The sequence below is a fragment of the Malaclemys terrapin genome, chromosome 4, assembly GCF_027887155.1.
Source record: "Malaclemys terrapin pileata isolate rMalTer1 chromosome 4, rMalTer1.hap1, whole genome shotgun sequence".
Classification (NCBI taxonomy): domain Eukaryota; kingdom Metazoa; phylum Chordata; order Testudines; family Emydidae; genus Malaclemys; species Malaclemys terrapin.
The window spans coordinates 19,019,485-19,046,605 of record NC_071508.1 but is presented as its reverse complement, the minus strand read 5'-3'; the positions used below and the strand labels follow the sequence as shown (position 1 = coordinate 19,046,605).

General features: G+C 43.0%; 1 protein-coding gene across 6 annotated transcripts in view; it reads right to left on the bottom strand.

Moving 5' to 3' along the window:
• The window catches only part of ILRUN (inflammation and lipid regulator with UBA-like and NBR1-like domains), a 50,129-nt gene extending 30,343 nt beyond the window's left edge, over nucleotides 1–19,786 (bottom strand). The window contains exons 1-2 of one of the 6 annotated variants that reach the window (XM_054025451.1): nucleotides 19,524–19,613; nucleotides 18,343–18,515 (exon numbers count right to left, since the gene is read on the bottom strand). Coding sequence is in view for 4 of the 6 variants with exons in the window: in XM_054025449.1 (XP_053881424.1) it covers nucleotides 19,524–19,681 (158 nt within the window). In the remaining 2 variants the exon portion in view is untranslated. Of the gene's footprint in view, nucleotides 1–2,260; nucleotides 2,318–10,935; nucleotides 10,996–18,342; nucleotides 18,516–19,523 lie in introns of those variants that run through there. The other 5 variants (XM_054025452.1, XM_054025449.1, XM_054025454.1 and 2 more) reach the window with 5 other exon arrangements.
• Nucleotides 19,787–27,121: the final 7,335 nt, after the last annotated feature.

The window sequence follows — 27,121 nt, the reverse complement described above, 5'->3', positions numbered from 1 at the left end:
ACTGGAGGAATGTTCTGCAGGACATAATAGGTAGTTTTAGGCAGTCAAACAGGTTAAGGTTTTTTTTTTATTATTACTGTTAGGTTTTACCTAGCACAGAGCAGACTGATCATAATAGCCACCATGCAAGATTTTCATTGACACACAATCAATGCATTTTATACTATAAGCCATTATTCCACTCTCGGCATTTTCTACTTAGGAAAGATAGGACTATATTTAAAACAGCCACTCAGTCAAATGCTACAGGAAGGGTGCATGTCACATTAGCCAATAAATGAAGACAAATGCTTGGTTTTACATCATCAGATGCCTGTTGCTTATACACTGAACAAGATCTACATAACTCACGCTGGATATGTGCCAAAAGGTTACTGTGCACTCAACCGGTTAACACCATGATCTAGACTTCAGTCTTCACTGAAATTTCTTCCCCACATTACCCTGACCCAAGGTTAAAGATATTACCGTAGCCAGACATGGTACTACTGCATTACTTCCTCCTCTCCATCCATAAACACACAGAGATAAATCTCCAGACATCCTAAAATGTCTGATCCCAAGTGTGCAGCGCACAAGCAATAAAACCATTGCACTAAGGTGAAAAAAACAAGGAAACAAAAGACAGATTTTGAGGGAAAATTCTGCAGCAATTCTGAAAGCAGCCTGTAGTATTTTGTTTTCTGTTTGCTTGGCTGTAAGCATACTTCAGAGGGTAGTGGGCTATTTGTGCATCAAGGCCCTCTGCCAAGTCTCTTCCCATCCCTGAGTCATATTTCATCAGCTTGCTTTGCCACTGGGAAACAATTCAGAGTCTGCTGCAGCATTTAATAAAAAACCTACTGAACAAGATGCAAGCTGAAAAGCAGACTTGCTGTCCCAGTGTGTCCAGGTATCACAACCCCTCCCTCCCTGCCTGTAGGGTGACCAGATGTCCCGATTTTATAGGGACAGTCCTGATTTTGGGGTCTTTTTCTTATATAGGCTCCGATTTTTCACACTTGCTGTCTGGTCACCCTACCTGCCTGCCAGCCCCCACTCCACACAAAGAGTTGGGTTTTGCTTTGTTTTTTTAAATGCTTGGGCCCACCCAATGGAGGATTCAAGGAAATTTCTAGAGACTAAACAGAAAATGAAAGTAACATAGAAAAGTAGCAGGAGAATGACAAAGCAAATCTCCAAAGTTCAAGCAGGAGAATGCTTTGACACTGAACTGCTCTAAGAGATTCTACTGTGAGGCAGTATGGCATAAGTCATGCACTGCCTGGTTACACAACCAGCAGACAGATTAGACAGCAACATTTCCTTGTTGTCTTTGTCTTTTGGCAGACATCAGATGGAGTATGGGCTTAAACATGATACTACTTCTTTTGGGAAATCACACCTTGCACCAGCAGATGGACACACTAGTAAACCATCTGAACCTTGAGCTACAAAACCACAGGCAACCCTGATTCAGTTCCCCACCAATAACTCCATACTGCCAATTCAGTACCAGAGACATTTACAAGTGCAAATTTTGAAAATTAGAAAAATACTTAAAAGCAGAGATCTACAGACATCCGCGGACCATGTCTGCAGATCGGATGTGGATACAAAATTTGTATCCACATAAGGCTCTACTTAAAAGTTGATTTTCATCTCTCTTCTCAAAAATCCCTTTATTGGTTTCAAGTCCAAACAAGCACATTTGAGGCCCTGCATGTTGCCACCTCTTGTCTAAGTTTCTGTCCTCCCTCCCTATTACTATTTAAGTGTATCACACCAGTGTGTGAAGCACTTTAGAGACCGGTATGAAAACAAGGCCCCCTCTCTGAAGGATTTATGATCTTACAAACTCCTGATTTATACACGAGATCCTGTTATCTCCTCCCACTTCCACAAACCCCTTGACTTCATTCCTTCAGCTACTCTGCCCTACATCTGGAGCAGCAGCCCTCTTCCAGTATGACAACCCACCTCACTCTTCACTAAATCTCTCCTCAAAACTCACTATTCACCCAGGCCTTCTTCTCCCTAGATGACAAAGTTATAATAATAAATCTGGAACTGTTAAGACAAGTGCCAAACTTAACCAACATTATCCACATGAGTAATCGGTCACGGTTCCAGGGTTAGCTGCTCCTTTGTCTGCTTTCTGGTCTCACTGAGTGCAGTCCCTGGGCCTTGTGCCTTCACGTATTTCAGGTGGAATCACACGATTCACCCACTCTTAGATGGGGCCCAAGCCTATGGTACCCCATGTGTTGACTGTGCTTACTTTGCCAAATCCAACTGGGTTCAGCACCAGCAATTCTTTCCTTCGGGAGCCTGTAACCTGTGGTGAGAAGAGTGACCAGACAGCCTTCTTAAATTCCAAGTATTGTTGAACAACAGAAACAAAGAATTTTGAGAAAAAGAATTTTAAAATAGAAAACACTACACAAATCTATCTTGCACAAAAGTTTACCACCCCCTGATGGTAACTTAGGCTGGACTAACTTCTTCAGAAACCCCCAGGCAGTGTCTGTGTCATAGTCCCCCAAGCAACTATAAACTCTCAAGAGAATTTTTTTTTTTTTAAACCTGCCAGGAGTTCTTTTCATCTGTCCTGGTTCCAACCAGTTTTGTGGGCTAGCTAGAGAGAGGAGGCAAAAGCTAATAGCCCTGGCATTGTCCCTTAACTTCCAAATGTTGTATCATTCTTTCCCTTCCTGTCTGTTTTTTCAAACAAACAATCTTCTGTTTAGTTAAGTCTATTCATACAGAAAACAAACCAGTAACCAAGTGAACATACAGTACTCAAATTATTTCAGAGCAGCTCCAAATTAGTCATGTAAACTAAATGCCTTCCTTCTCACACCCACCTCTTTTGTCCAGACTTTGGTTAGACTGTAAGCAGCTCTTATTTTCTGTCATTTCAGGCAAATCTATATGAAGTATGCATTTATAGGGTACTTTTCAAAGCACATTTACAGATGTTAATAGAGCCTCATTCTCCCTTACAAGGTAGGCTACTATGATCCCTCTTTTCCACATGGAGAAAAAAAGAGGCAGAGGAGGTAACTTGCTTAAGGCCACACAGAATGGGTAGCAAAGCAGGGAACAGAACGTAAGTATCATGATAACCAGTCCCCTGCTGTAAACACTATGCTATTTTCTCACTTGAGTCTTGATCTTCACAACCAGGCTCATTTCTAACATAGCGAGTGCCCTCCAGAGAAGAAAAGAAAGGAATGTTACAACTGTAGTGTAAGAGAGAATATAGATAATCTGGATATCAGTGTCAACCTTCTCAGCTTCAAACTAGTCAAGGGCAAGCTGAACGTGAATCAACTGTGTAGCATCTATTAATTCTGGGCTTCCAATAACACTCCTCTCATCACCAAGTGAGGTCGACATGCAGAAAGGCACTTTGTTTGCCATAAACTCAGCTTCTGAACTAGGGGTATGAACTGAACTGCAGGACAGTATACACCCTATGGGTGAATTTTACTCAAATGCATTCTGTCATGTTTTAAGACTTCATAAGGAAAACATTCACAATGGGGAATAAAATATACTATTGCTTAAGTGACTTGTGAGATTAATTCTTGTCTGTAAAGTTCTCTGAAATCCTTTGATGAAAGATACTATATAAATACAGATCAGAGCACAAAGATACTGTTCAAAGTTAGTGATTCATCTCCATAATAGTTCAGTAACTACAGAAATTTACATACTGATCTTTTATTGGCTTCTCCCCATCCCTGTAGCCACACCACCATCTAGTTACATCTACCTAACAAGAGTATAAAAAACAAGTAAATCACAACCCCTGCTCCTCCTACAGAAAAGCAGAGCAGAAGAGTGATGCAAGAATAAATCAAGAGCTACAGCATTGAATATTGGATGCAAAACAATGTTATACAGAGGCACTTTTGCAGCCTTTTTGAATTCTTCAATAATATAGCTGCTGTGAATTTTCTTTTCTTTTATTCTTTGCAGATCCTTGCACAAAACGTCCCCGGGAACTGCAATGCTCGGCTAGGTGCTTCATGTGAAAACAGTTAAGAGAAAATATGCAAAAGAAAGAAACAGCATACAATCATACGACTGGAAGGGACCTCAAGAGGTCATCTAGTCCAATCCCCTGTACTCATGGCAGGACTAAGAAGTATCTAGACCATTCCTGACAGGTATTTTTCTAACCTGCTCTTAAAAATCTCCAATGATGGAGATTCTACAACTTCCCTAGGCAATTTATTCCAGTGCTTAACCACCCTGACAGTTAGGGAAGTTTTTCGTAATGTCCCAACCTAAACCTCCCTTGCAGCAATTTAAGCCCATTGCTTCTTGTCCTATCCTCAGAGGTTAAGAAAAACAATGTTTCTCCCTCCTCCTTCTAACAACCTTTTACATACTTGAAAACTGTTATGTCCCGTCTCAGTCTTCTCTTTTCCAGACTAAACAAACCCAATTTTTTTCAATCTTCCCTCATAGGTCATGTTTTCTAGACCTTTAATCATTTTTGTTGCTCTTCTCTGGACTCACTCAAATTTGTCCACATTTTTCCTGAAATGTGGCACCCAGATCTGCACACAATAAGTTGAGGCCTAATCAGCATGGAGTAGAGTGGAAAAATTACTTTTCATGTCTTGTTTATAACACTCCTGCTACATCCCAGAATGATATTCACTTTTTTTGTCAACAGTGTTATACTGTTGACTCATATTTAGCTTCTGGTCCACTATGACACTCAGATCCCTATTTGCGGTACTCCTTCCTAGGCAGTCATTTCCCATTTTGTATGTGTACAACCAGGACCGGCTCCAGGCACCAGCGCAGCAAGCAGGTGCTTGGGGCGGCCAACGGAAATAGGCGACACGTCCGGCTCTTCGGCGGCAGGTCCCTCAGTCCCTCTCGGAGGGAAGGGCCTGCCGCCGAATTGCCGCTGAATTATGAAGCAGCAGGATAGAGCTGCCGCCGAAGTGCCGCTGATCATGGCTTTTTTTTTTTTGCCGCTTGGGGCAGCAAAAACACTGGAGCTGGCCCTGTGTACAAATGATTGTTCCTTCCTAAGTGGAGTACTTTGCATTTGTCCTTATAGAATTTCATCCTATTTACTTCAGACCATTTCTCCAATTTGTCCAGATCATTTTGAATTTTAATCCTATCCACCAAAGCACTTGCAACCCCTCCCAGTTTGGTATCATCCGCAAACTTATAAACAGAATTGATCCCCGCTCATTATACCCTTCTAGCAAGGTTTGAACCACTGATAACTACTCTCTGGGAACGGTTTTCCAACCAGTTATACACCCACCTTATAAGTAGCGCCATCTAGGTTGCATTTCCCTAGTTTGTTTATGAGAAGGTCATGTGAGACAGTATCAAAAGTAGATGAACTACTTCTCCCTCCTCGGTAATGGAACTCTATAACAAGTTACCTGGGGTTGTTCTGCTCCTTACCACTGACCTGCTGATATACAACACCTGCTGTTTACTTTATTTGCCCCAGCTGCTGGAAAACTGGAGTGGTACTACTGAGACGATGGTCAAAATAGGAAAACACACAACTATCCTGCTGATTCTCAAACAGCAGACCCCTCAATGGGATATCCTTGAGAGAGGGCCAAGGAATTGGAAAGAAGGCATTAGAAAATCCCAAGCGAGAGAAAGCTAACACTAAATGTTTTTAGCAGGCATGAGACGTGGTGGCTAAGTGGAAAGACAACAAGTTTTATAACACTGGATGCGTTAATCCATCACCAACTGGCTCGTGATAGACATTCCCTAAACCCATATTTTGACATGAGTTACAGAAATTTTCACTCTTGACTCCTCTTTCAAAAAAATCTATAGGAATTTGTGATTTATGGGAATTTGGATGATCCACGAGACACACACACACACACACACAATGAGGGAAGCCGAAGTTTTTAGTTCAACTATTTCACGTTCCCTGATTAGCAGTCTCCCAAGAACTGTTATCAGAAAAGCAAAATCTTTCAAGGTCTCTGCTGCAAATAGCTGGTTCCAAATACCAAACTGGGTTTTCCAGGAAGGGCAGAGAAATCTACACTGATTTTCTGCAGAATGAATGGCCCAGCTAATAGGCAATATATATGCTGTACCTTACGCAGAGAGAGTGCAAGGGAGGGAAACAGACTCTATGTAAGATTTTATGTAATTGTCACTGCTTTCCACACATGAAAAGTGAGAATCACTTTTCTTCAAGGTAGATAAAAAATGGATTTTTAACATCTAAAATTACATACATTTTTCTTTTTAAAAATAAACCTATTTAAAATGACAACCCTATATTAAGACCTACACGTACTATACTAAAATCATTTAAATCAATTTTTAAAAATCAATATTAAGCAAACACGTTTGCTGCCAAAGTTGTAAATAAAGTCTAACCACTGATCTGGTGGAAGTCACTGGCTAAGCAGCTGAAACCAGAGATTGTTAAAGCACCAAACCAACTTCTGACAGCAGTAGACTTTTGCAGATGCAGAGACCGTATTTTCTTCATTTCAGTTCATTCAACTAGTTCAGTTCAATGAATACTTCACTCAAAGTTGAGAAACTGATTAGAAATTGAAGGAGGAAAGACTGGAAGAGTAAAGCAATCTACGAATAAGAACTGGTTGAGAGAGGATGTGATCTACTAGTTCTAAAATCACGAAGCATATGGTGACGAGAAACAACACTACGATTTTGTCAGGGAGGCCATGGAATCTGAGACTTCCAAAGACCTCTGTGACTTCAGCCCAGGCGACTGGGAGCTGAATGGTCCTGCCACCTCCCGCAGTGGCAGGGAGTTGTGAGGTACACCCACCTCCTGAGGCAGAGGGCCCTCAAGCTCAAAGTCACCATGGGCCGCAGGGGTTCCCCGCTCCCCGGCTGCCACGGCGGGGCAGGGGAGGGACCCTGGAGAGGGCACGGAGCTCCCAGCCACCCCGCAGATGCCCAGCCCCTTCCCATTTTCTAAGGGATATTTTTTTGTAAAAGTCAGGGGCAGGTCGAGGGCTTCAGTGAATTTTTTTTTTTTTTTTTTTATTGCCAGTGACCTCCCTGACTTTTACTAAAAATATCCATGGCAAAATCTTAGCCTTAACCAGAAACAATCCATTCAATATATTAACTACAAGTACTAATGCCTTAGCTGAATAAATGTTTTTAAACATGTCTTGATATACTCATTTTTTCCCTAAATATCAGCATATTGTGGTAGTTTTAAGTGAAAAACAATTTCAAAGAGATATTTTTGTCCATTTTTAACTGAATTCCAATTTCCATTCAAACGCAGTTTGATATAAGTCACAAGTTAAAAATTAAGCCAGTAAATACGAACTGAATCATCCACCACTTTCTAACAATAAAAAAATGTAAAAGTCAAGAATGTGAATAAATGCATATTAAACTATATAATGGCTTAAATGTGTACACATATAATATATCCTGGTTAGCAAACAGTAATACCAACTTTAGTGTAAAGGCTATATTTAAGTTGCAAATTAACATGTTTTAATGGTTACCAACCAATGAGAATCAACCTTTTTAAGACAATAACTGAAGTACAAATGAAAAACAAGAATAAAATTGATTATTTGAATCAAGGTTTTCTGCTTGCTGATTTAAATCATGATTAACATCAGTGATCTAAATTAATCCATGCGGCATTCCTTTAGGAAGCCTGTCTAAAAGTACTAATGAACACATGCATAGTTTAACCATTACCTACCACCCCACCTGCACCAGGGTGAGCATTTTATCTTGCCAAACAACGGAAAGCAAGCTCAGTGACAGAATCAATACCGTGACATTATGAAAAAAAGACACAAAAACCCACACAGCCAGCTCCAGCAGCTGAACCATCCTAAGCAGGTGGTCAGAAGCTTTAAGTGTGGGGGAAAGTATTTTGAGAATGTCACAGTGGGAGTCCTTAGCCACTTGCGGCCATTAGAAATAGGCAACAGCATCAGAAGAGCAATACACTTCACAGTGTGACAAAGATATATCAAAGCCCACAAGTGTGCAAAAGATTCTAGTAACACCAGCAACTCCTTAGTTATGCCTCCCATCTATAAATGTCTGCATTAAAATAAAGGAGTATAAGCTACAGAAACAGAACAAGTTCAGGCATGTATTGGATCTCAGCTGGACTAAAATGATAGTATCCTCAATTCCTTCCACTACAGTTGTCTGCCTCCACTTCCATTTCACACCCACCCAATTTTTGAGAGGTCCACAGCTCAACAAGTAAAATTATATGGTATGTCAATCACAGGCTGGAAGTTTATTTTTTTTAAATGGTAAATTATTAGGTTAACTCCCTGAGGAATGAGGGAGGAAAGAAAGTTTGATGGTTTGGGATCTTTTGTACTCTATAAGTAAAAATTGCTTAAGATGGCATTTTGAGTAATCTAACCTATGGTCTCATGATTTTTACTAATTTCAGGGTGTGTGGGTGTAGGGCAGAGGTGGGCAAACTACAGCCCGCGGGACCCTCCTGCCTGGCCCCTGAGCTCCTGGCCCAGGAGGCTAGTCCCCGGCCCCTCCCCCGCTGTCCCCCTGCCCCACAGCCTCAGCTCACTGCGCCACCGGCGCAATGCTCTGGGCGGCGGGGCTGTGAGCTCCTGGGTCAGCACAGCTGCAGAGCCTGGCCTGATGCGGTGCTCTGTGCTGCACAGTGGCATGGCTGGCTCCCACCGGGCAGCGTGGCTGCCTCTCCTGCTGCTCTGGACGGCACGTATGTAGCGTAGCCAGCCACCAGTGCTTCGGGCAGCACGGTAAGGAGATGTGGGAGGGTTGGATAGAGGGCAGGAGAGTTTGGGGTGGTGGTGGTCAGGGGGCGGGGCAGTCAGAGGGCAGGGAATGGGGGGGTTGAATGGGGGTAGGGGTCCCGGGAGGTGGGGGGGCAGTCAGGAAGGCAGGGTGTTGGATGGGGTGGCGCGGGGCAGTCAGGGGCAGGGGTTCCGGGGGCAGTCAGGGAACAAGGAGAAGGGATGGTTGGATGGGGCAGAAGTCCCGGGGGGCTGTCAGGGGGCGAGAAGCAGGGGGGGAATCGGATAGGGGGCGGGGTCCAGGCCACGCCTGGTTGTTTGGGGAGGCATAGCCTCCCCTAACAGGCCCTCCATACAATTTCAGAAACCTGATGCAGCCCTCAGGCCAAAAAGTTTGCCTGCCCCTGGTGTAGGGTTATGTGGAAACATTGATACAGAGATATAATAAACTAGAAAATGGGCTATGCAGTAAATATCAAACCGTCTAACTCAAAATAAAGGACTCAATAGTTGAAATATTTTCTATTCCACATATTGACAATAGAACTGACATTATACTTACACACTGACATCCTGTTATCTATAGCTGAAAAGTGCTGTGGCGTTTTGGTGATAGCACTTCAAGAGCTATCAGGCCGATTACAGGCAGAAAAGCGCCTGTGTAGAAATAACTGTAGCTTATCGACAGCTTCCAAATAACTGTATTGAGGTTAAGTCACACAACAAGAGTTTTCTGACAGCATTTGCAAGCTCAGCCAGCAATCTGGAAAAACTAAATACTAGTCTTGTGGCTTCATGAACCAATCGACAACAAATGTTCTTAAATAAGAATGTGTTCAGCAGTTTATCGACCTGGCCAGAGTCAAGAGAAAATACAGTTCACTCAAACAGGTACCATATATTGATTCAGACAGTAATAAGAATATGGCGTTGGTCACTATATTACCCAGAGGAATCTGAAGACACAGGGAGCAGAAGTGGTGTACAGTAAGAAGGTGCTTGTTTTTATCCTATCACTTCTTTAATAAAAAACTCTGAAGAACGGCTGACTTGTGGGAAATTTTTCAGAGGGTGGAGAGAAAGGGAAGCATTTGGAAAATTATCCTGCCTCATATTTCTTGCCTCTTGCTCTTTATTGCAAACAATACTAGCATGGAAATTAGGTCTGAGCATCCTGAAAGACAAGAAGGGAGAAGAGTCAGTAAAGGTGCTACACAAGGACAATAACTAGGAGTATAGGATGAAATTATTTGAATTTTACATTTAATATTGAGGAAAATTTCCTGACAGAAGTATTGGGTTGTGGAATATTTCAACAGTTGGTAGGAGTCCCACTGAGAGAGAGAGAGTCTGGACAAAGCATTGACAGCAGGGGTCTTCAAACTTTTTCACAGCTTGAAAAATCAGCTACCACAACTGCCCACATGAACATGACATAAGGTAATTGAGTGATGTGAGTGAGATATTTTTTATTGAACCAATTTCTGTCAATCACAAGCTGGAAGTTTATTTTTTTTAAATGGTAAATTATCAGAGGATCAATATGGCTACAACAACATTTCATGCAACAATTAGGCAAGTGTAGATTTGTAATTGCCTTGATTTCAATTTGCATTTATCTTTTTGGAAAAGGGGAAATCACAGTCAACTTCATTTCATCCCCTCCTTCCACCTGATCTCTCTCAGATGGGACAGGAGAGCCAACAGATTGTAATGAGCTAGCTCTCCACAGACCTGCTAGCATGTACACCTCTACCCCGACTCGATATAACACGAATTTGAATATAACGCGATAAAGCAGTGCTCCGGGGGGGACGGGGCTGCGCACTCCAGCGGATCAAAGCAAGTTTGATATAACGCAGTTTCACCTATAATGCGGTAAGATTTTTTGGCTCCCAAGGACAGCATTATATCGAGATAAAGGTGTATTCCAAACCAGCTTTGAAACCTCTGCATTAGACTATTTACTCCAGTGAACAATCTCGATTGGTTCAACAGCCAGTGGGGAGAACAGTGGGAATGGACTAGATGACCCAATAAGTCTTTTCAATCTCTAATTTCTAGTGTCCTATGAGAAGAACTCATCTGCTCCCAATGCTTATTTCTTATGTGATGTCATTCTCTGACAGAAGACTGACCCTTGTATAAACAATCATGATCGTCATACACCAAAGTCTCTCACCTCAGATGGTGCAGGAAGCATTTGAAACCAAGTACTTGGATCATGTTTCATGCAAATAACCTGATTAAAAAAGTAGACAAGAGATATAATGATACCTTAAGAAGTGTCTGCAAGTCGTTTTTCCATAAGTGTTTAGAACACTTACTAATTAAATATCTTACACAATAGATACAAGCTCTCAAAGTAGATTGAATCACATCTTGCACACTTGCATCTGAAGATTATTGTATCATTTTTAAAGACTACCACAGTAAATGATAAAGGAAATTTAACAAACTCGTTTGACAAAATAATAGTGAGAGCAGATGAGTGATTTCAGTTGCTATCAAAAACAAGAACACAAGACTTAAAATGAAAATTCAGGTATTTATATAGCACCAGTCGTAAGAGGCCATGATCTTCCACTAAACCAAAGCTGTATCGAGCCGACTGCAGTCAATAAAACTGTAGGCTTGACAAAGTATCTGAGCACAAAGACTGCTATAATGCAGAGACACAAACAGAGGTAAGGCTACACATTCAATCTGACCTTTCACATTTTCTGACAGAGTTTTGTATATGGAATTTCCTTGTTTTTTCTCTCAGGGGGGAACATTTTCCCTCCAAGTGTATTCCTTCCACTTACACACACATTCAAGTAACAGGATATAAAGCTCCATCACTGAGGCAAAAAAAAAAGCAGCTATACACCACTGATGCATCCTAACCAATTTCCTAGAGTGGGCACTTCCTCTCAGAGTACCACTTTTGTCAAGCATGCATCTGTCCTAGGAATGCAGCCTAAGGACCTATGTTAAGAGGCAGCATTTGGACTCCCATCTTAACGTATCCTGACAAGTAGTTTTAGTGTCTAAGATAACAGCCACAGTGGGATAAAACTAGATTCTCACTCTGAATGTACACAAACTATGGGGTGTGATGCTGTATGTGAAGACAGAGCACTTGGGCTGTGCCTGACCAATGACATCTAACCAGTTTGCAAGGGAGAGTACCTTTGATACTCTGAACACAAGGGCATAGCAACATATTTACAGCCCACAGTAGGGGGTTACTGAGTTGGTTTGGAGGTTGTTCTGCTTTTCTTCCAGAAGGTTCAAGATGGTTGTACTAGGCAATTGCTTATCTGTGTTGAGGTCTCTCTTGTATAGGGTATTGTGGGTTCTACCATGCTACCCTCCTTTGCAATAAACACACAAGTCAGCTACAAGAGTTAGTGAGTTGTAAAGTACAGCAACTTCTTTAGTAGATTCATCGCACTTACCTCTCTCTTTTTCACTCTCTCGCACGTGACTAGGCTGGAGCAGCTAGGAGCAACTGACCCCAATGCCCGGATAGGTGCTAGCTGACTATGGTGCAATGTACATTAGGGAAACAACCTCAAGTAGTGGACACATCCCTTTCACTGACAGAATGTCGGCCTTTTATTGCTCAGGTTCACAACATGGGAGCCTTGTTAGATCCCAAGCTGCCCTGGAATACCCAGGTATTATTAATAAGAACTTACAGTAGGAGCAGTTATCAGGACTGTGGTGTCATCTGCACCTGGCAAAAAAGAACATGACTTTTTCTTTCCACTACAGACCTTGCTACAATCAACTATAGCTTTGTCACAGTGAGCAGATATTACCACAATGTGCTGCATATGAGGCTACACTTACAGACATTTGAAGGCTTAAGCTGGCGCATAAAGCCGCTGACCTTCACGCAGGGAGCCCATCTCATTGGTGCTCAGAGGTCCGCACTGTCTTTCAGTCAGCTTCCAAGTGGAATTTAAGTTGTTGATTTTTCACCCATAAAGCTCTGAACAGTACGGGTCTAGATGATTAATCATTGCCGCTCTCTCTGAACATTCCATGGTAGATGTAATTTTTGGAAGTGCTTGAGATGACAAACCAGAGGGAGGGGGGAGGGGAGAGGTGTGTCTAACAGAGGAATGCTAGCAGAGCATTCTCTGTGAAAGAGTCTTCTCCTCAGCCCAGATTAGTAAACTTTCAGAACACAATGCAAGGCACATTGTCTGTGTATTTTCTGAGAAGGGCTGAGGGATTTGGAAGCGCTTGGTGGGAATCTTATTTCGTATAACGGGCTTTATTTCACATGGGCACGCTATGTGCGACTTACGTGCTGAATGGGGGCAAATTATGTTACATTCTTTTATTGTGTTGTTAGAGACGCTAGCTGTGTAAGGTAATACCATTACTGGACCAATTTCTAACTTTATTTTGTGGTGGTATTTCTTCTATTGTGACCTGGCTAAGTTACCTTGTTTTTTCATTTTAAAATTACAAAGCATGTTTATCTTTGTGTTTTTAATTCTGCAGAGTACTTAGGGAAGAGATACCAATATTAGCATTTATAAAGGTACTTTTCATCCAAAGATCTCAAACTGCTTTATCAAGCTGGATATCACTATCCTTACTTTACAGAGGACAAAACAGACATGCAGTCTTGGGCAAGCTCATACAGCAAATGAATGGCAAAGCTAAAGCTAGCATCTGGGTATCCTGACTCCCAGTCCAGAGCCCTATCTGCACTTCCTCCCTGGATAGGTGGTGTATTAAATGGACAAAATAAAAATTTGGACTGTTTGGAAGAGCACCCTTGTGAGTTAAAATCATCACCTACACATGCTCATTAGACAATTTCAAAATGCTGACTTTTTACAACCAATATTTTTCCACCAAACAATGGCTCTGCCACAGATTTACCCTCCCTTCACCTCAATTCCCCACTTGTAAAACAAGAATATTTATCACACATTAAAGGGGAGAGGTTTGAGAAGCAAAAATATATTACAAATCTTTGGAGAGGAGATACTATAAACAAAAGCAAAGTTATTCAAAACTACTTTGTCCATGCCAAATTTGAGCATCACAATGTTGACCCTCAAAACAGATTTTTTTTTTTTTTTTTTTAAGTATTTCTGTTCACATACACATTTCAATTCCTCCAAAGCAGATTTTATTCTACCTTTAAAAAAAATCAATCTCAGGAAAAAGACATACATAGAAAGTCTCAACACAAAAAAGATTTTTCTTACAGAAAGCTAAGAACAAAACAAATTAAGGTTTACTACAATAACACTGGTATTTATAACGGACACCATCTGGCAACCAGTTTTCACAACTGCCAAACCTAAATTAATTGCTACATTTATTAGGCTAATATAAAAAATACTTCAACAGAAGTAAAAAGTAAATATGTCAATAAATACTGCAGGTGAAAGTTATTGTTTTATTTAAATGCTAAATTAAAGGGACTCACCGTGAAATCCCAACATCTAGTTGTATTAAGGCAGGAATTTAAAATTAAACAACACCATCTATTTGAAATCTAGTACATTTTAAAAGTAAATTAAGAGTAGTTTCAGGTCCTACACCTGCCACTTGAATCCCTCCCCTAGCCAATTTTTGTGGTTTTACAAATCACATTTTTCGATTTAAACAAGTATTTCTCTCTCCCCTGTTGCAATCTGATATCCACATAAACAAAAGGGGAAACTAACTACACAAGGGGAAGAGTGAAACTGACTCCACACAAAGAGATAAAGAAAAAAAATGTCATTTTCCTCTAGTCTCTTACTTTTAGAGTAACCTGAATTACCTGTAACAAAAGTGAAATCTTCTGATAGACTGATGATTTTTTTTTTAAATCAGCAGTGCTCATGATTAACTGCACTTCACCCAAAAATTATTTTATTGTATGAACTTTATTCTGCAAGAATTTTCCCGTGGCTAAATAACATGGCTTTACCTGTCTTAAGCACTGACTAATAATTGTCCTAATGCAAGAATAGCAATAAAAGTTTCAATGTATGCACACTACACAGAAGGGATTTTCATACAAATTTCTAATGTAGATACAATTAGACATTACTAGGGATTTTGAGGGAAGGAGGGGAACAAGCTCAGACATGTTACTAGTCATACCATATAACACTCAAAGTTCCTCTGGACACCTGAAACTTAACTTTACCACAAAAATCATTTGACCAGAACACTTTTCCCAGTGCTTAAGCCCAAGATGCCAGACGCTTTTCAGTGTCAGTTAGCCAGTTGTCTGGATTACGTAACATCTGGAGGGGGGATGGGAACACGCAGAGGGATAGTTAAATAGGCTATTTAATGAAGGGCAGATTTTATCCCAGATGTGTTGACCATAAAATGCACACTGACTACACTACCCGTGTAATCTCCAACATTAAGTGATAATTTAGTGCCAAAGTATCAGAGGGGTAGCTGTGTTAGTCTGAATCTGTAAAAAGTCACAGAGGGTCCTGTGGCACCTTTAAGACTAACAGAAGTATTGGGAGCATAAGCTTTCATGGGTAAGAACCTCACTTCTTCAGATGCAAGAGAAGAAGTGAGGTTCTTACCCACGAAAGCTTATGCTCCCAATACTTCTGTTAGTATTAAAGGTGCCACAGGACCCTCTGTGACTTAGTGCCAAAGTGACATTGATAGAACTCAACTTTCAGCACCAAGCAAGAGTATCAAGTCTGACAAGAAGCTAACCCCATCAAACACCTTTTTCCCCCTCAATCACCAAAACCCATGTTGTGGTGGTGCCGTTTTCAGAGAACACACAGCGAGCACCTAAAATAAAGCCCCAAAAAATGGAGCAACTTGGATTTTGTGGTCCAAGGGGCAATACTGAGAAACTGGAACAATCCAAAAAGAACCGAATGGCTTATAAACAAAGGCAAAGTTCTAAGGAAGTGATTTAGAAAAATGGAAAGAAAGTAGATAAAGTTCAATTAAATATTGAATTCATAGCTTTTGATCATTAAGGGAAAAAAAACCTTGGAAAACTGTGCAATCTCAAGATGTACTCTATCTGCAGTGTTTTCACTATATTCCTAATAAGGCAGGAGGCTGTTTCTTAAAGCAGTGATTCTCAACCAGGGGTACATATATCCCTGGGAGTACTCAGAGGTCTTCCAGGGGGGTACATGAACACATCTAGATATTTGTCTAATTTTACAACAGTAGCCCAGTCAGTACAAACTAAAATTTCAGATAATTATTTGCTTATATGGCTCTGTATACTATACACTGAAATGTAAGTACAATATTTATATTCCAATTGATTTTATATTATATTGATATAGTAAGAATGAGAAAGTAAGCAATCTTTCAGTAATAGTGTGCTGTGACACTTATTTTTATGTCTGATTTTGTACGTTTTTAAGTGACGTGAAACTGGGGGTAACAAGACAAATCAGACTCTTGAAAGGGATACAGTATTCTGGAAAGGTTGAGACCCACTGTCTTAAAGTACCCTTAATTTAAAGTTTCCAACAAGCTACAATGTGCCCTCTCTGCTGCTTGGTATATTGAACTGGAAAAATCAGAAGTTTAAAGGTTACTTAAAGTAATTCACTGTTTGTCCAGATTTTTCTGACAACTGCCAAAATATTTTCAAAATATCTTCCCACCCCCGGCTTGCAAATTTATAATAAATTCATTTATCAGCATGTCCAATAAGTTTACAAATGAAATACCACTGGAAGTGCCCTCCAAAAACACTTCACAGCTCTGATTTGTTACAGCATGGTACTTTATCAACATGCAGGCAAGCAACTTCAGGTTTGATCATGGTGTAACAGATATCCTTAAAGAGCGGCTTTCACTACTGTTGTGAAGGAAACAGTTTTCACTACAATATAGTTAGTTGGTTTGTTGGTTTTTTAAATTTGTGTATGTGTACAAGAAGAGGGGAGGTGAAGTCCTTAGTCTTCCACATGAGTGCACTGCCATTGACCCTGCTGTGCACGTCCCCTACAACCTGCTGTAGATGTACATTAATCATAAGCTGGGAAGAATGGGGAATTGAAGAGCCATCTCTAAGGCTGAAGTGAGTTTTTTGTCTTCCTAAGAGAAGAACAAGCAACTTGGTAGTGAAACCAACAAACTGTTTTCAGAATATATTGAATACACTCTTCCCACCCACCACCCAAACCTAGAGGGCCACTGTCTTACGTTCCCTTGGGACTGCTTGTATGTATTATACAACTATAACTTCCACGTTGCCTCAACATGCCAAAGAGCAAGGTTTTCCTTTAAAGAAAGCTGGTTCAAATTATGGCCTAGGTCACAAGCAAAAAGGGGTTTGGCCGTTCCACGCTAGTACCCCAGATACCTACAGTAGGCTGTATTTGCCCATTATAGGTTCATGACCAACAGTCAGGGTGCTGCAGATTTGGACTGAGGTGCACTGGCAGAGCTGTGGGGTGTCCTGGGTCTGGCATAGTAAACGATGCTACAGATCAGGATTGTAGCACACTGGTAAGTTTACACGAGGGAAGTTTCCACAGCACCTGTCAGCACACTTGGCTCAAGGCAATGCTATTAAAATCCCTCACTTTCATGGCCACTAAATTCACTTAAAGGGGGATACACGAGAAACTGGAGCCATATTCCATAGATCGGTTGTACTACGTTCAAATTAATGAACATTTTCCTCCTTACATTTTCCAATTGATAAGACCCCATCAGCATCAGTTCCAATCCCTTTTTACTAAATTCACATACTAGAAACAACATTAAGGATGTGAATTTAGGCACACAAATTAGAAAATGTCAGTCTAAATGTTGACCAATTTCAAATTTCTTTCAGTACTCCCAAAACCATTTGACTACATGCAGAATGTGTTACTTATGTTATTTATGTTTACATAACTTCTTTCATACAAAGATAAAACAGTCTGATCTGAGTACAAGCCAGCACCCAAAAAAACATTTATAACTCAAACTCATGGCAAAAATGCTTGACTAATTTTGTTGAAAATTCATTAATAAAAACAGGTGCCCGAACTGCTGACACCAGGTTTCACCCAAGAGTTAGTTTTATGACTGATTTATTCATGCCTGAAAACAGGATTTTATAAAGGAAGCAGTGACACAAAGTATTAAGCGGCCAAGTAATATTTCTGAAGACAAACGTGTCTTCCTAACAAAAAATCAAAATTATTACAGAAGCACAAAAAAATCCCTTTATGTCACCCATGATAATTTCTGAGTTCACAATGTTGGCCTATGAAGTTATTCTTCCAAGAGAAATGCAATGTACAGGGAAAAGACAATATTACTCTGAAACAAACCCCACACGTACTGCAGACAGTTTGTATTTATGTTACTGTCCCAAAAAATTTGCATAGGAAATATTTTGTCATGAACACACTTGTCCTGAAGAAACTCACCACTTCTTCACATGACACCTTCCCTGGATTCAGGAGATTAGCTTAAGATGGATCCAGCATTTGCTGATCATTCACCCTTTCTTCACTTTCCAAAAAGGCAATCTCCAGTGTCATGTGAAACAGGGCTCTAGACAAATGCGCGGCTAAATATTACACTGTTTTCATGTTTATTCTTTCAACAATTTCAAAAAAAAAAGTTTGCTCACTTTGTAAGAGGGACTTTTTTTCTAGCTGCCACCTGGATCTGTAAGTCAAACTTGATCTTTCTGCCACTGATGTTTTAACTGTGACAAGGAGCTAACAACTGAAATTCAGCCAATGACTTGGTTGTGATGGTTCAGACAGGACTCCAGATCACTTTCCCATAGCCTTGTGAGCTCTACGAGGAACATAGGAGTAATTTCTCTTACCGAAGTCAGTAAAATGTGCTGGGAAAGATGCAGGGGAAACAAGAGGGTGCCACATTTTTTATTATAATTGCCTACCCTAGGAAAGCCTGCAGGACTGTGGGAGATGATGTCAGCAAGACAGGGTACTAATGCCTCATTGGTCCTTCCAGCAGTGTAGATACAAGTACTTGTATCCAAGTGGAAGGTAGAAACCGAGCTCCCCATGCCCTATCCCATCCAACTGTAGACAGGCTCCCCAGAGAGAAGAGGGCCCCACATACACCAAATATTGTGTATCCGCAACAGACAGGAGAAACAACCTGAGAGGGAGGGGGCGACACCAGAGGACCACTCCCTCTGCAGACTGCCTGGTGGTGCCAGACTCTTTCCTCCTGATTTCAAGGAAACTAAGAGCCATGCCCAAGTTAAAAGCTTCTGTCTCTCTCTCTGTGTTTACTGGCTGGGAAAAGGCTGCTCAGGTGCTTCTCCCACACTAGGACTTGTCTTCCAGGCTTATCATGGCCAGGAAAAAGGTGCAGACAGAGTACACAACCATAGCTGGCCTACCCTCTCCTTTCCCTCCCCACAGGGCCCGGCTTACCCCCTCCCAGTCCCCAACCTGCCCTCCCCACAGGGCCCGGCTTACCCCCCCACACAGGGCCCGGCTTACCCCCCCACACAGGGCCCGGCATACCCCCCCACACAGGGCCCGGCATACCCCCCCACACAGGGCCCGGCATACCCCCCCCACACAGGGCCCGGCATACCCCCCCCACACAGGGCCCGGCTTACCCCACCTTTCTGCCAGCCTGCCCTCCCCACAGAGCCCTGTTTACCCCCTCCCCCGACCTACCCTCCCCACAGTGCCTGTCTTACCTCCCGTCTCCCGCGCAGCCGCCAGTCCCCCCAGCCCGCCCTCTCCTTCCCCCAGGGCTCGGCTGCCATCCCCCCGGCCCGCCCGCCGCCGGTCCCGCTCCCGGCCAGGCCCGGTCCCTTACCAGTTGGTCATGTCCAGGAAGAAGGCGCAGCCGGCCGGGCTCAGCTGGAAGCCCAGCAGCCGCTGGAACTCGCCGATCAGCACGTCCTTGTCGGTGGTGCCCAGGCAGCTGAACTTCTGCATCAGCTCGGCGTCCAGGTCCACGTCCATCCCCTCCATGGCGCCGGGGCCGCCGCTCCAGCCCGCTCCGCTAGGCCCCGGGCCTCCCCTGCTCCGCTCCGCCGCCCGTCTCCTCAGCGCTGCATGGGGGGAGGGGACGAGGGGAGCGAGTCCCGAGACACTGCGCACGCTCCGTCCCGCCCACACGCGGGGCACGCCACCTGTAACGTCATCGCGTTGCGTGACCGCACAGACGTGGTGACGTCACCTAAAGGAAAACTACAAACAGAGCCCCACCCGGGAACCCTAACCACGGCGGCAGAAGGAGATCCGCAAGGGCACGTTATTTACGTATGCAAAATAATTATGTCATATGCCTATAATTAATTTGCATATGTTTATGTATGCGGATTAATAATTCGCCTATGGAAATCAGTTTTCACATATGCAAATTATTCACAGGATTAAAATAGGCATGTGATCAATAAGTGATTCTCCTTTACATATTTCAGAATAGCAGCCGTGTTAGTCTGTATCCGCAAAAAGAAGAACAGGAGTACTTGTGGCACCTTAGAGACTAAATTTGTTAGTCTCTAAGGTGCCACAAATACTCCTGTTCTTCCTTTATATATGTACATGCAACAGATGAACATGGCATAGAGAAATATTTTCACATTTACATAGGGAAATTAAGCACGTTTATTCGAATAATGAGATCACAGCAAATAAATTAATATGGTTTACATAGGCAAATGACACCCTATCAAGCACAGACACATACGGATATAATACCTACTTCATTTACATATGCAAATTAACCACATTGCTAAACACAGACGAAATTTCATTTGTTTATATATGTAAATCAGTCACATGGCTGTTCAACTGTACAGGGGTATATGCTTCTCATATGTTAACATGCAAATCAATCTAATGATGGTGAAAGAAAATCACATAATATAATAGTGTCACCTCCATATAATATACATTGTAGATGCAGGTTAATCGCAAATATGTTTAAAAAAATAGAGGAATATATAACTGATCTGTATTTATGAATATGGAAAATACTCTAATAAATAAAGAAGAAGAAGAAGAAGAAGAAGAAGAAGAGCGTCACAATCCCACAGGGTAGGTCAGTATTATTATCCACATTTTCTAGATAGTGAAAAATGTTAATGGCCTGATTTTAGAAGTGGTAGGTAACCATCTCATGAGATCTGTGCCTGCTCAGCCCCTTCCACAATCAGGCCCTAAATGATCCACTAAATCACACAAAAAACAGAAAGTGAAAATGACTAAACAGACTAATTTAGTTTCACAGTCCAAATTGAGTAAATGGGAAACTGTCAACTTGACTATTTTGAAACTATCTAATGATAGAATGCCCTTTTAAGCAGTATAACTTGGATATTTAAAAAAAAAATCCTGTAAAAATTGTAAGGACTTTTCTGTTCCTCTGTTGATGTTTTTTAAGCATCTGTTCAGCAAGGAATCAATTTCATAAGGCTTCAGTCCTAAAAGATGATATATTCAAGCAGGCCCCTGAGTTTGCTGGAAACCCCACTGAAATCAAAGGCTACAATCCTGTAAGCACTTTAATATGCATAAGTTATTCACATGCTGAAATGTTTGCAGAATTGGGGCATAAATGATACTTTACAAGAAATAGTGATTATGTGGGATAGTAGTGAGTCGCTCAGGGATTACTTTAAGAAGTTAGTAAAAAAAAAAAGTTTCCCTTGTTTTTTTCAGCTTGTCCTGTATTCATTCCCTCTGAAGCACCGGGCATTGGCCACTGTCAGAAGACAGTGTACATGCATCTGAAGAAGTGAGGTCCTTACCCACGAAAGCTTATGCTCCCAATACTTCTGTTAGTCTTAAAGGTGCCACAGGACCCTCTGTTGCTTTTGTCAGAAGACAGGATACTGGGCTAGATGGTAGGGTTACCATACGTCCGGATTTTCCCGGACATGTCCGGCTTTTGGGGGCTCAAATCCCCGTCCGGGGGGAAATCCCCAAAAGCCGGGCATGTCCGGGAAAATCGGGAGGCTCGGCCGGGGCCTCTTTGTGCGGGGCCGGGGGCATGGTGCCGGGCCGGGAGCCGGGCCCGCGGGTCGGGGAGCCGGGCCGGGGTCGGGGGGCCGGGCCCGCGGGGCGGGGGGCCGGGCCGGGCCCGCGGGTCGGGGAGCCGGGCCGGGGTCGGGGGGCTGGGGGCCGGGCCCGTGGGGCTGGGAGCTGGGCCGGGCCCGCGGGTCGGGGAGCCGGGCCGGGGTCGGGGGGCTGGGGGCCGGGCCCGTGGGGCTGGGAGCCGGGCCGGGCCCGCGGGTCGGGGAGCCGGGCCCGTGGGGCTGGGAGCCGGGCCGGGCCCGCGGGTCGGGGAGCCGGGCCGGGATCGGGGGGCCGGGCCCGCGGGTCGGGGAGCCGGGCCGGGGTCGGGGGGCTGGGGGCCAGGCCCGTGGGGCTGGGAGCCGGGCCGGGCCCGCGGGTCGGGGAGCCGGGCCGGGGTCGGGGGGCTGGGGGCCGGGCCCGTGGGGCTGGGAGCCGGGCCGGGCCCGCGGGTCGGGGAGCCGGGCCGGGGGGCTGGGGGCCGGGCCGGGGTCGGGGGGCCGGGCCCGTGGGGCTGGGAGCCGGGCCGGGGTCGGGGGGCTGGGGGCCGGGCCCGCGGGGCTGGGAGCCGGGCCGGGCCCGCGGGGCGGGGAGCCGGGCCGGGGTCGGGGGGCCGGGGGCCGGGCCTGCGGGGCTGGGAGCCGGGGGGTGCACCGGGCCGCCGGGGGTGGTCGGCCTGGGCCGGCACCCCAGGGCCCTAGCCGACCCAGGCTGGAGCCGCCGGGGGAGCCAGCCTGGGCTGAGCTGGGCTGGGCCGCGCCTCCTCCCCCCCCCACCCCACCCCACCCCACTCCACCCCCCTTACCTGCTTCAGGCTTTCCGCGAATTAAATGTTCGCGGGAAGCAGGGGAGGGGGCGGAGACTTTGGGAGGGGGCGGGGTTGGGGAGGGGGCGTGGGCGGGGCTGGGGGCGTGGGCGGGGCCCCCGGGAGTGTCCTCCATTAGGAGGGACAAAATATGGTAACCCTACTAGATGGTGGACCACTGATATGACCCAATATGGCTGTTCTTATGTTCTTAACTTACTACACACCAAGTGCTGTCAGGTGTACTAAAGGCTTGATCCAACACTCATTTATATAAATTAAAAACTCCCATTGTCTTAAATGAACATTGCATCTGACTGAAAAGCAAGCAAACTGAAAAAAATAAAAAACAAGGGAAACTATTTTTGTACTAACTTCTTACAGTAATCCCTGGGCAACTCATTACTATCCCACAAAGCACGGAGAAAATGTCCCAAAAGATATTACACCAGAAAGCACTGCCTACCTAAGGTGCACCGCACTTTACATTGACACAAGCACTCCTCATGAGTATGCACAGTACTGATGCAAGTAGCTAAGCATCCACGCGTCTGACCAATTCACAAATTTCAGCCACTGTACATCGATGTAACTTGTGTTGACTGAACTTTGTTGTGTAAACATGGCCACAGTAATCATGTTACTTGAAACGACATTAGGTACACCATTTTTGGACAGAAATATAATTTTTAATTTACATTGTCTCTTGAAGTATTTGTTTATCTGTCATTAATATTTAACTATTTGTTTACCTAAGGATCTAAGGTAATCTGTCAAACCATTGGAGTCTGTCTTTAAATTATAATTTTACAATGGAGTACTCCTAGGCTTTGAGTACTTGTCCTCCTTCATAATCCTAAACCACCACTTCTCTCTCCCACACATACACAGGCATGTTTTTAAACAAAGCAGAACATAACTCGCCTCTTTTGAGATGGCATTACTTGTTTCCTTTGACAGAAAGAAACCTGATACAAATGTCTGACCATACCCAGTCATCAGCAGTGAGAGTATAAAGACACCTAATAGGTTGTTGTTTTTCTGCATATTAAAGGCAATAGTGGTATTAGTTCTAAGGATCACTGAGAGGAAGTGACCTGTTGCAATATTTATATAGTAAACATTACAACACAAGTTCACGAGAAAATCAGCGCAAATGAAAAGCAAAACAAACTACAAAGTACAAGCAATATGGGGAGAGAAGTGACTTTCCACAAACACCAAATTTAGGATATTTCATTCTGAGAATCCAGAGGATTCTCTTTGTGGTTTGTGCCTGGGAAAAACTGCTGTTTCTTTCTGATATACCAGAAAAGGTGACTAACTGAGAACACAGGACCTGACTTTATTGCTAAAAAATTTAGCAATTAAAAAGTAACCTTTGCTGAAAAATATCATAGGAGAGATAAACAAGCATATCCAACCCTCAGGTTAAACACATCATAGGAAGATACTTTAATGCATGTTATAAATAGACAAATCATATAATTAGTAGTCGTGTCAATAAATGAATCAGTGATGCCCAACCTAGCAATCTTGGCATTTCCACTGGGTTTGTTTTCCTTTGCTATATCGTCAGCTCTTAATATTATTCTACATGCTACTGTCACACCATCCGAGATACCCTATACTATTATGTCTTTTGGATGAGTCAAAATTGACATCCTGATTGCTCGCAGTCATTCATTATTAATTATTATTATCCTTCAGTATTACATCATGGGAATTTTTTTAAACAAATGTCCTTAACAACATACAAGATCTTTATACATAACAAAAGGAAAACTACTGTTTAAAATGTAGCTCCATGAGTCGCCAATAAATCCTGACAATGAACGACTCTGTGGGTTTAGATACTCAAGAGTTTTGTTAAACCCTCTGCAGAATTCCTGGATTTTGGGTACTTAAATGCACTCATTCTCCTTTGACTTTCCTTGAAATGCTTGCAGTGCCTAAGAGTGCTGTCTTCTGGAGCTCACTGGTCATGATGTCTTGTGCTTCTAAAGTGTTTTTGAGCTGCTCATTCATACCCTTAAGGATCATCCACTTCAAGTTCTCCAGTAATCACTTTTGTTCTAGTTTTCCATAATCTTTTCACTTTGGGCCAGAGATCTTCATACTTGTTAACTTGTCTTATTGTTTCTTTTTTATGTTTCTGTCTGCTGGTATGACAGTATCAATGAACATATGTGACTCAAGAACTCTTTAATGCTTACTGGCAAGGGGTTTACAGCAATGTCCTGATCCTGGTCCATACATTCTGGTTCACCAAAGAATGTCACGTGAGGTCTCAAATGAACGAGGGTCACATGGTCATTAATATTGTTGTGAAAGCTATGCACAGATGCTATGTAAGGAGTTATGTATATATAATGAAAATATGTTCTTAGAGTTTGTGTCAAAGTCTGAGTCACCAGCAGAGGAGACAAAGCAGGTTTTCTGTCACACAAGAGATGTTTATTCACCTGTCTCTCTGTGGGGACATAAATTGACCCGCTACAACAATGGCTACACATTTACATAAAAAGTCGACAAAGAGATGTGAAGTCAACAGGAAAGGAGCACACAGAAAAAATAAGCCCCAGGTGATTATCTTATCTCTGAGTAGAAACAATTAACTTTAGGAGTACAAGTAGAAGGCAAAGACAACATCCCCTTATCCTGTAATGAGGAAGTAAACAGTGCATTTACATTTCTGAAAGTGGGATCTCAGCCAGCCATAGTTGAAACACTGTAGTGTAGAGGACTTTGGGGATAAACTTCTTTAGACAGGAGGTTAACTTTAGACAGGAGGTTAGCTAAGTTTAGTCTGTGATTTTGTTTCCAGTATTCTTACTCACTATCACATTAATTTTGAATTTTTGATGATAAACTTATTCTTGTTTCCACTATAAATATATCTAAGTGCTGTTTCTGAGCTGATTCATACAAGGCTGTATGTATACTGTTCCTTTTGGGATTTTTGGTATTTCTGTGAGCATACAGTGGATAAGGGGCAGAACAGAAGAGTGAATTCTTCAAAAGCACTCAGGAACTGGGGTGCACGATTTGTTAGCCTTCAAGGTGAAGTAAGGGCTGGCATAGCCCAGAGGAGAGTACTTGAGTGGCTAACAGGCTGGTGGTGTCAGGGAGCTGACACCCAATTAATCACAAGCAGGACTCCCTCGTTCTGGAGGAAGCGGGGTAACAAGGTGACTCAGAGTCCTGGGTATCCCGAGAACCATCACAACATAGTCTTGTTTTGTCTTCTTTCCTACAGCAACTATGTCTGATCTGTTTGCCTACCCCAATTGGTCTGGGACAATTATGGCTGCTGTGTATCCCATATCATTGCTTCTACCAATATATTTGCATGTGGATCAACACCACTAATCTCCCTTTTCAGGCTTTCAATCTGCATTAGTATAAATTCTCCTCTTTGGAATAAAGCTCTTAGTTATCCGGCAACTCTATGCTCAGTAATTTCTTTCTCCGTGTTGTTGTTATTTCGCTCCTTCCAGTATTGAAGCATTCATTTCCTCCAGCCTCTCCAGGTTTTGCCAAAATCCAATACTGGATCACTTGTGGATTTCCACTGCAAGTCCATTTCACTCTTTTATTAACAATGATCTCTGGTTTTCTTGGGTTGTTTGGACAGTTACAGGATATCATCCAGGGGTTGTCCGCCCCCACACAACATACCCTCATGGGTGAGGAGCCTCCAGTCCAGCTAAGCTCTTCTGAGGCCCCATTTACTACCCTCCTTACACCATTCGTAATAATTATCAATTGCCTGGATTCTCCATATTTGTTTGGGTTGGCAGGTTATACCCTGCTGGGTGCCAAACCAGTATTTCTAAGCCTTGGGGGGTTATTATTAATTACTATTATTATTACTATTATTGCATAAGTGGTTACCTTACTGTCCTGCCAAATCCCTACTTAGGTAGCTACATTCTGCCTCCCTACAATTCTCTCTTGGGTTTCAAGATAACATGTTGCTGTTAACTTTGGGTCCTGAGATCTCATGTGGTGTTGCCATACACTGTTAAACCCAATTATGACTGCATTTCAGTGGTGGATGAATTGATCCCTGTATGTTGCTTGACTGCTAGTTTTTTACACATCAGTCTGTGACTAGGAAGTGAACTGAGACCCACCAACTCATTGTACATAGAAAGTCAAGCAGCTGTCAGATGGTGAAGATGGTCAACCTGAGCTGTATTTAAACTAATGATCTAGTGTATGATCCTGCAATATGATCAGTGCCGACAAACCATTGCATACAACATTGACTTCAGTGTGCACCATGTGGGCACAAGGGTCCATCTGCATAAATCTGATTGCAGGATCAAGGCTGTAGAGATGAATGGCTATGTAGCCTGTGAACAAGTACGGTGTCATCCAGTCTCATACATTCTGTCATATTTTAAAGCGTAGGGATGTAAATCACTTAACTATATAATAAAGAAATGAAAGGGCCATCTCTCCTACCTTATCTATCTTTATGTGTATGTGCACAAGACAGCAGAGCTGATGTTGTGAAGAACAGGAATGATCTACTAAAATAACACTTGCTCTTGTAATGTGTGATATAACTCCCATTT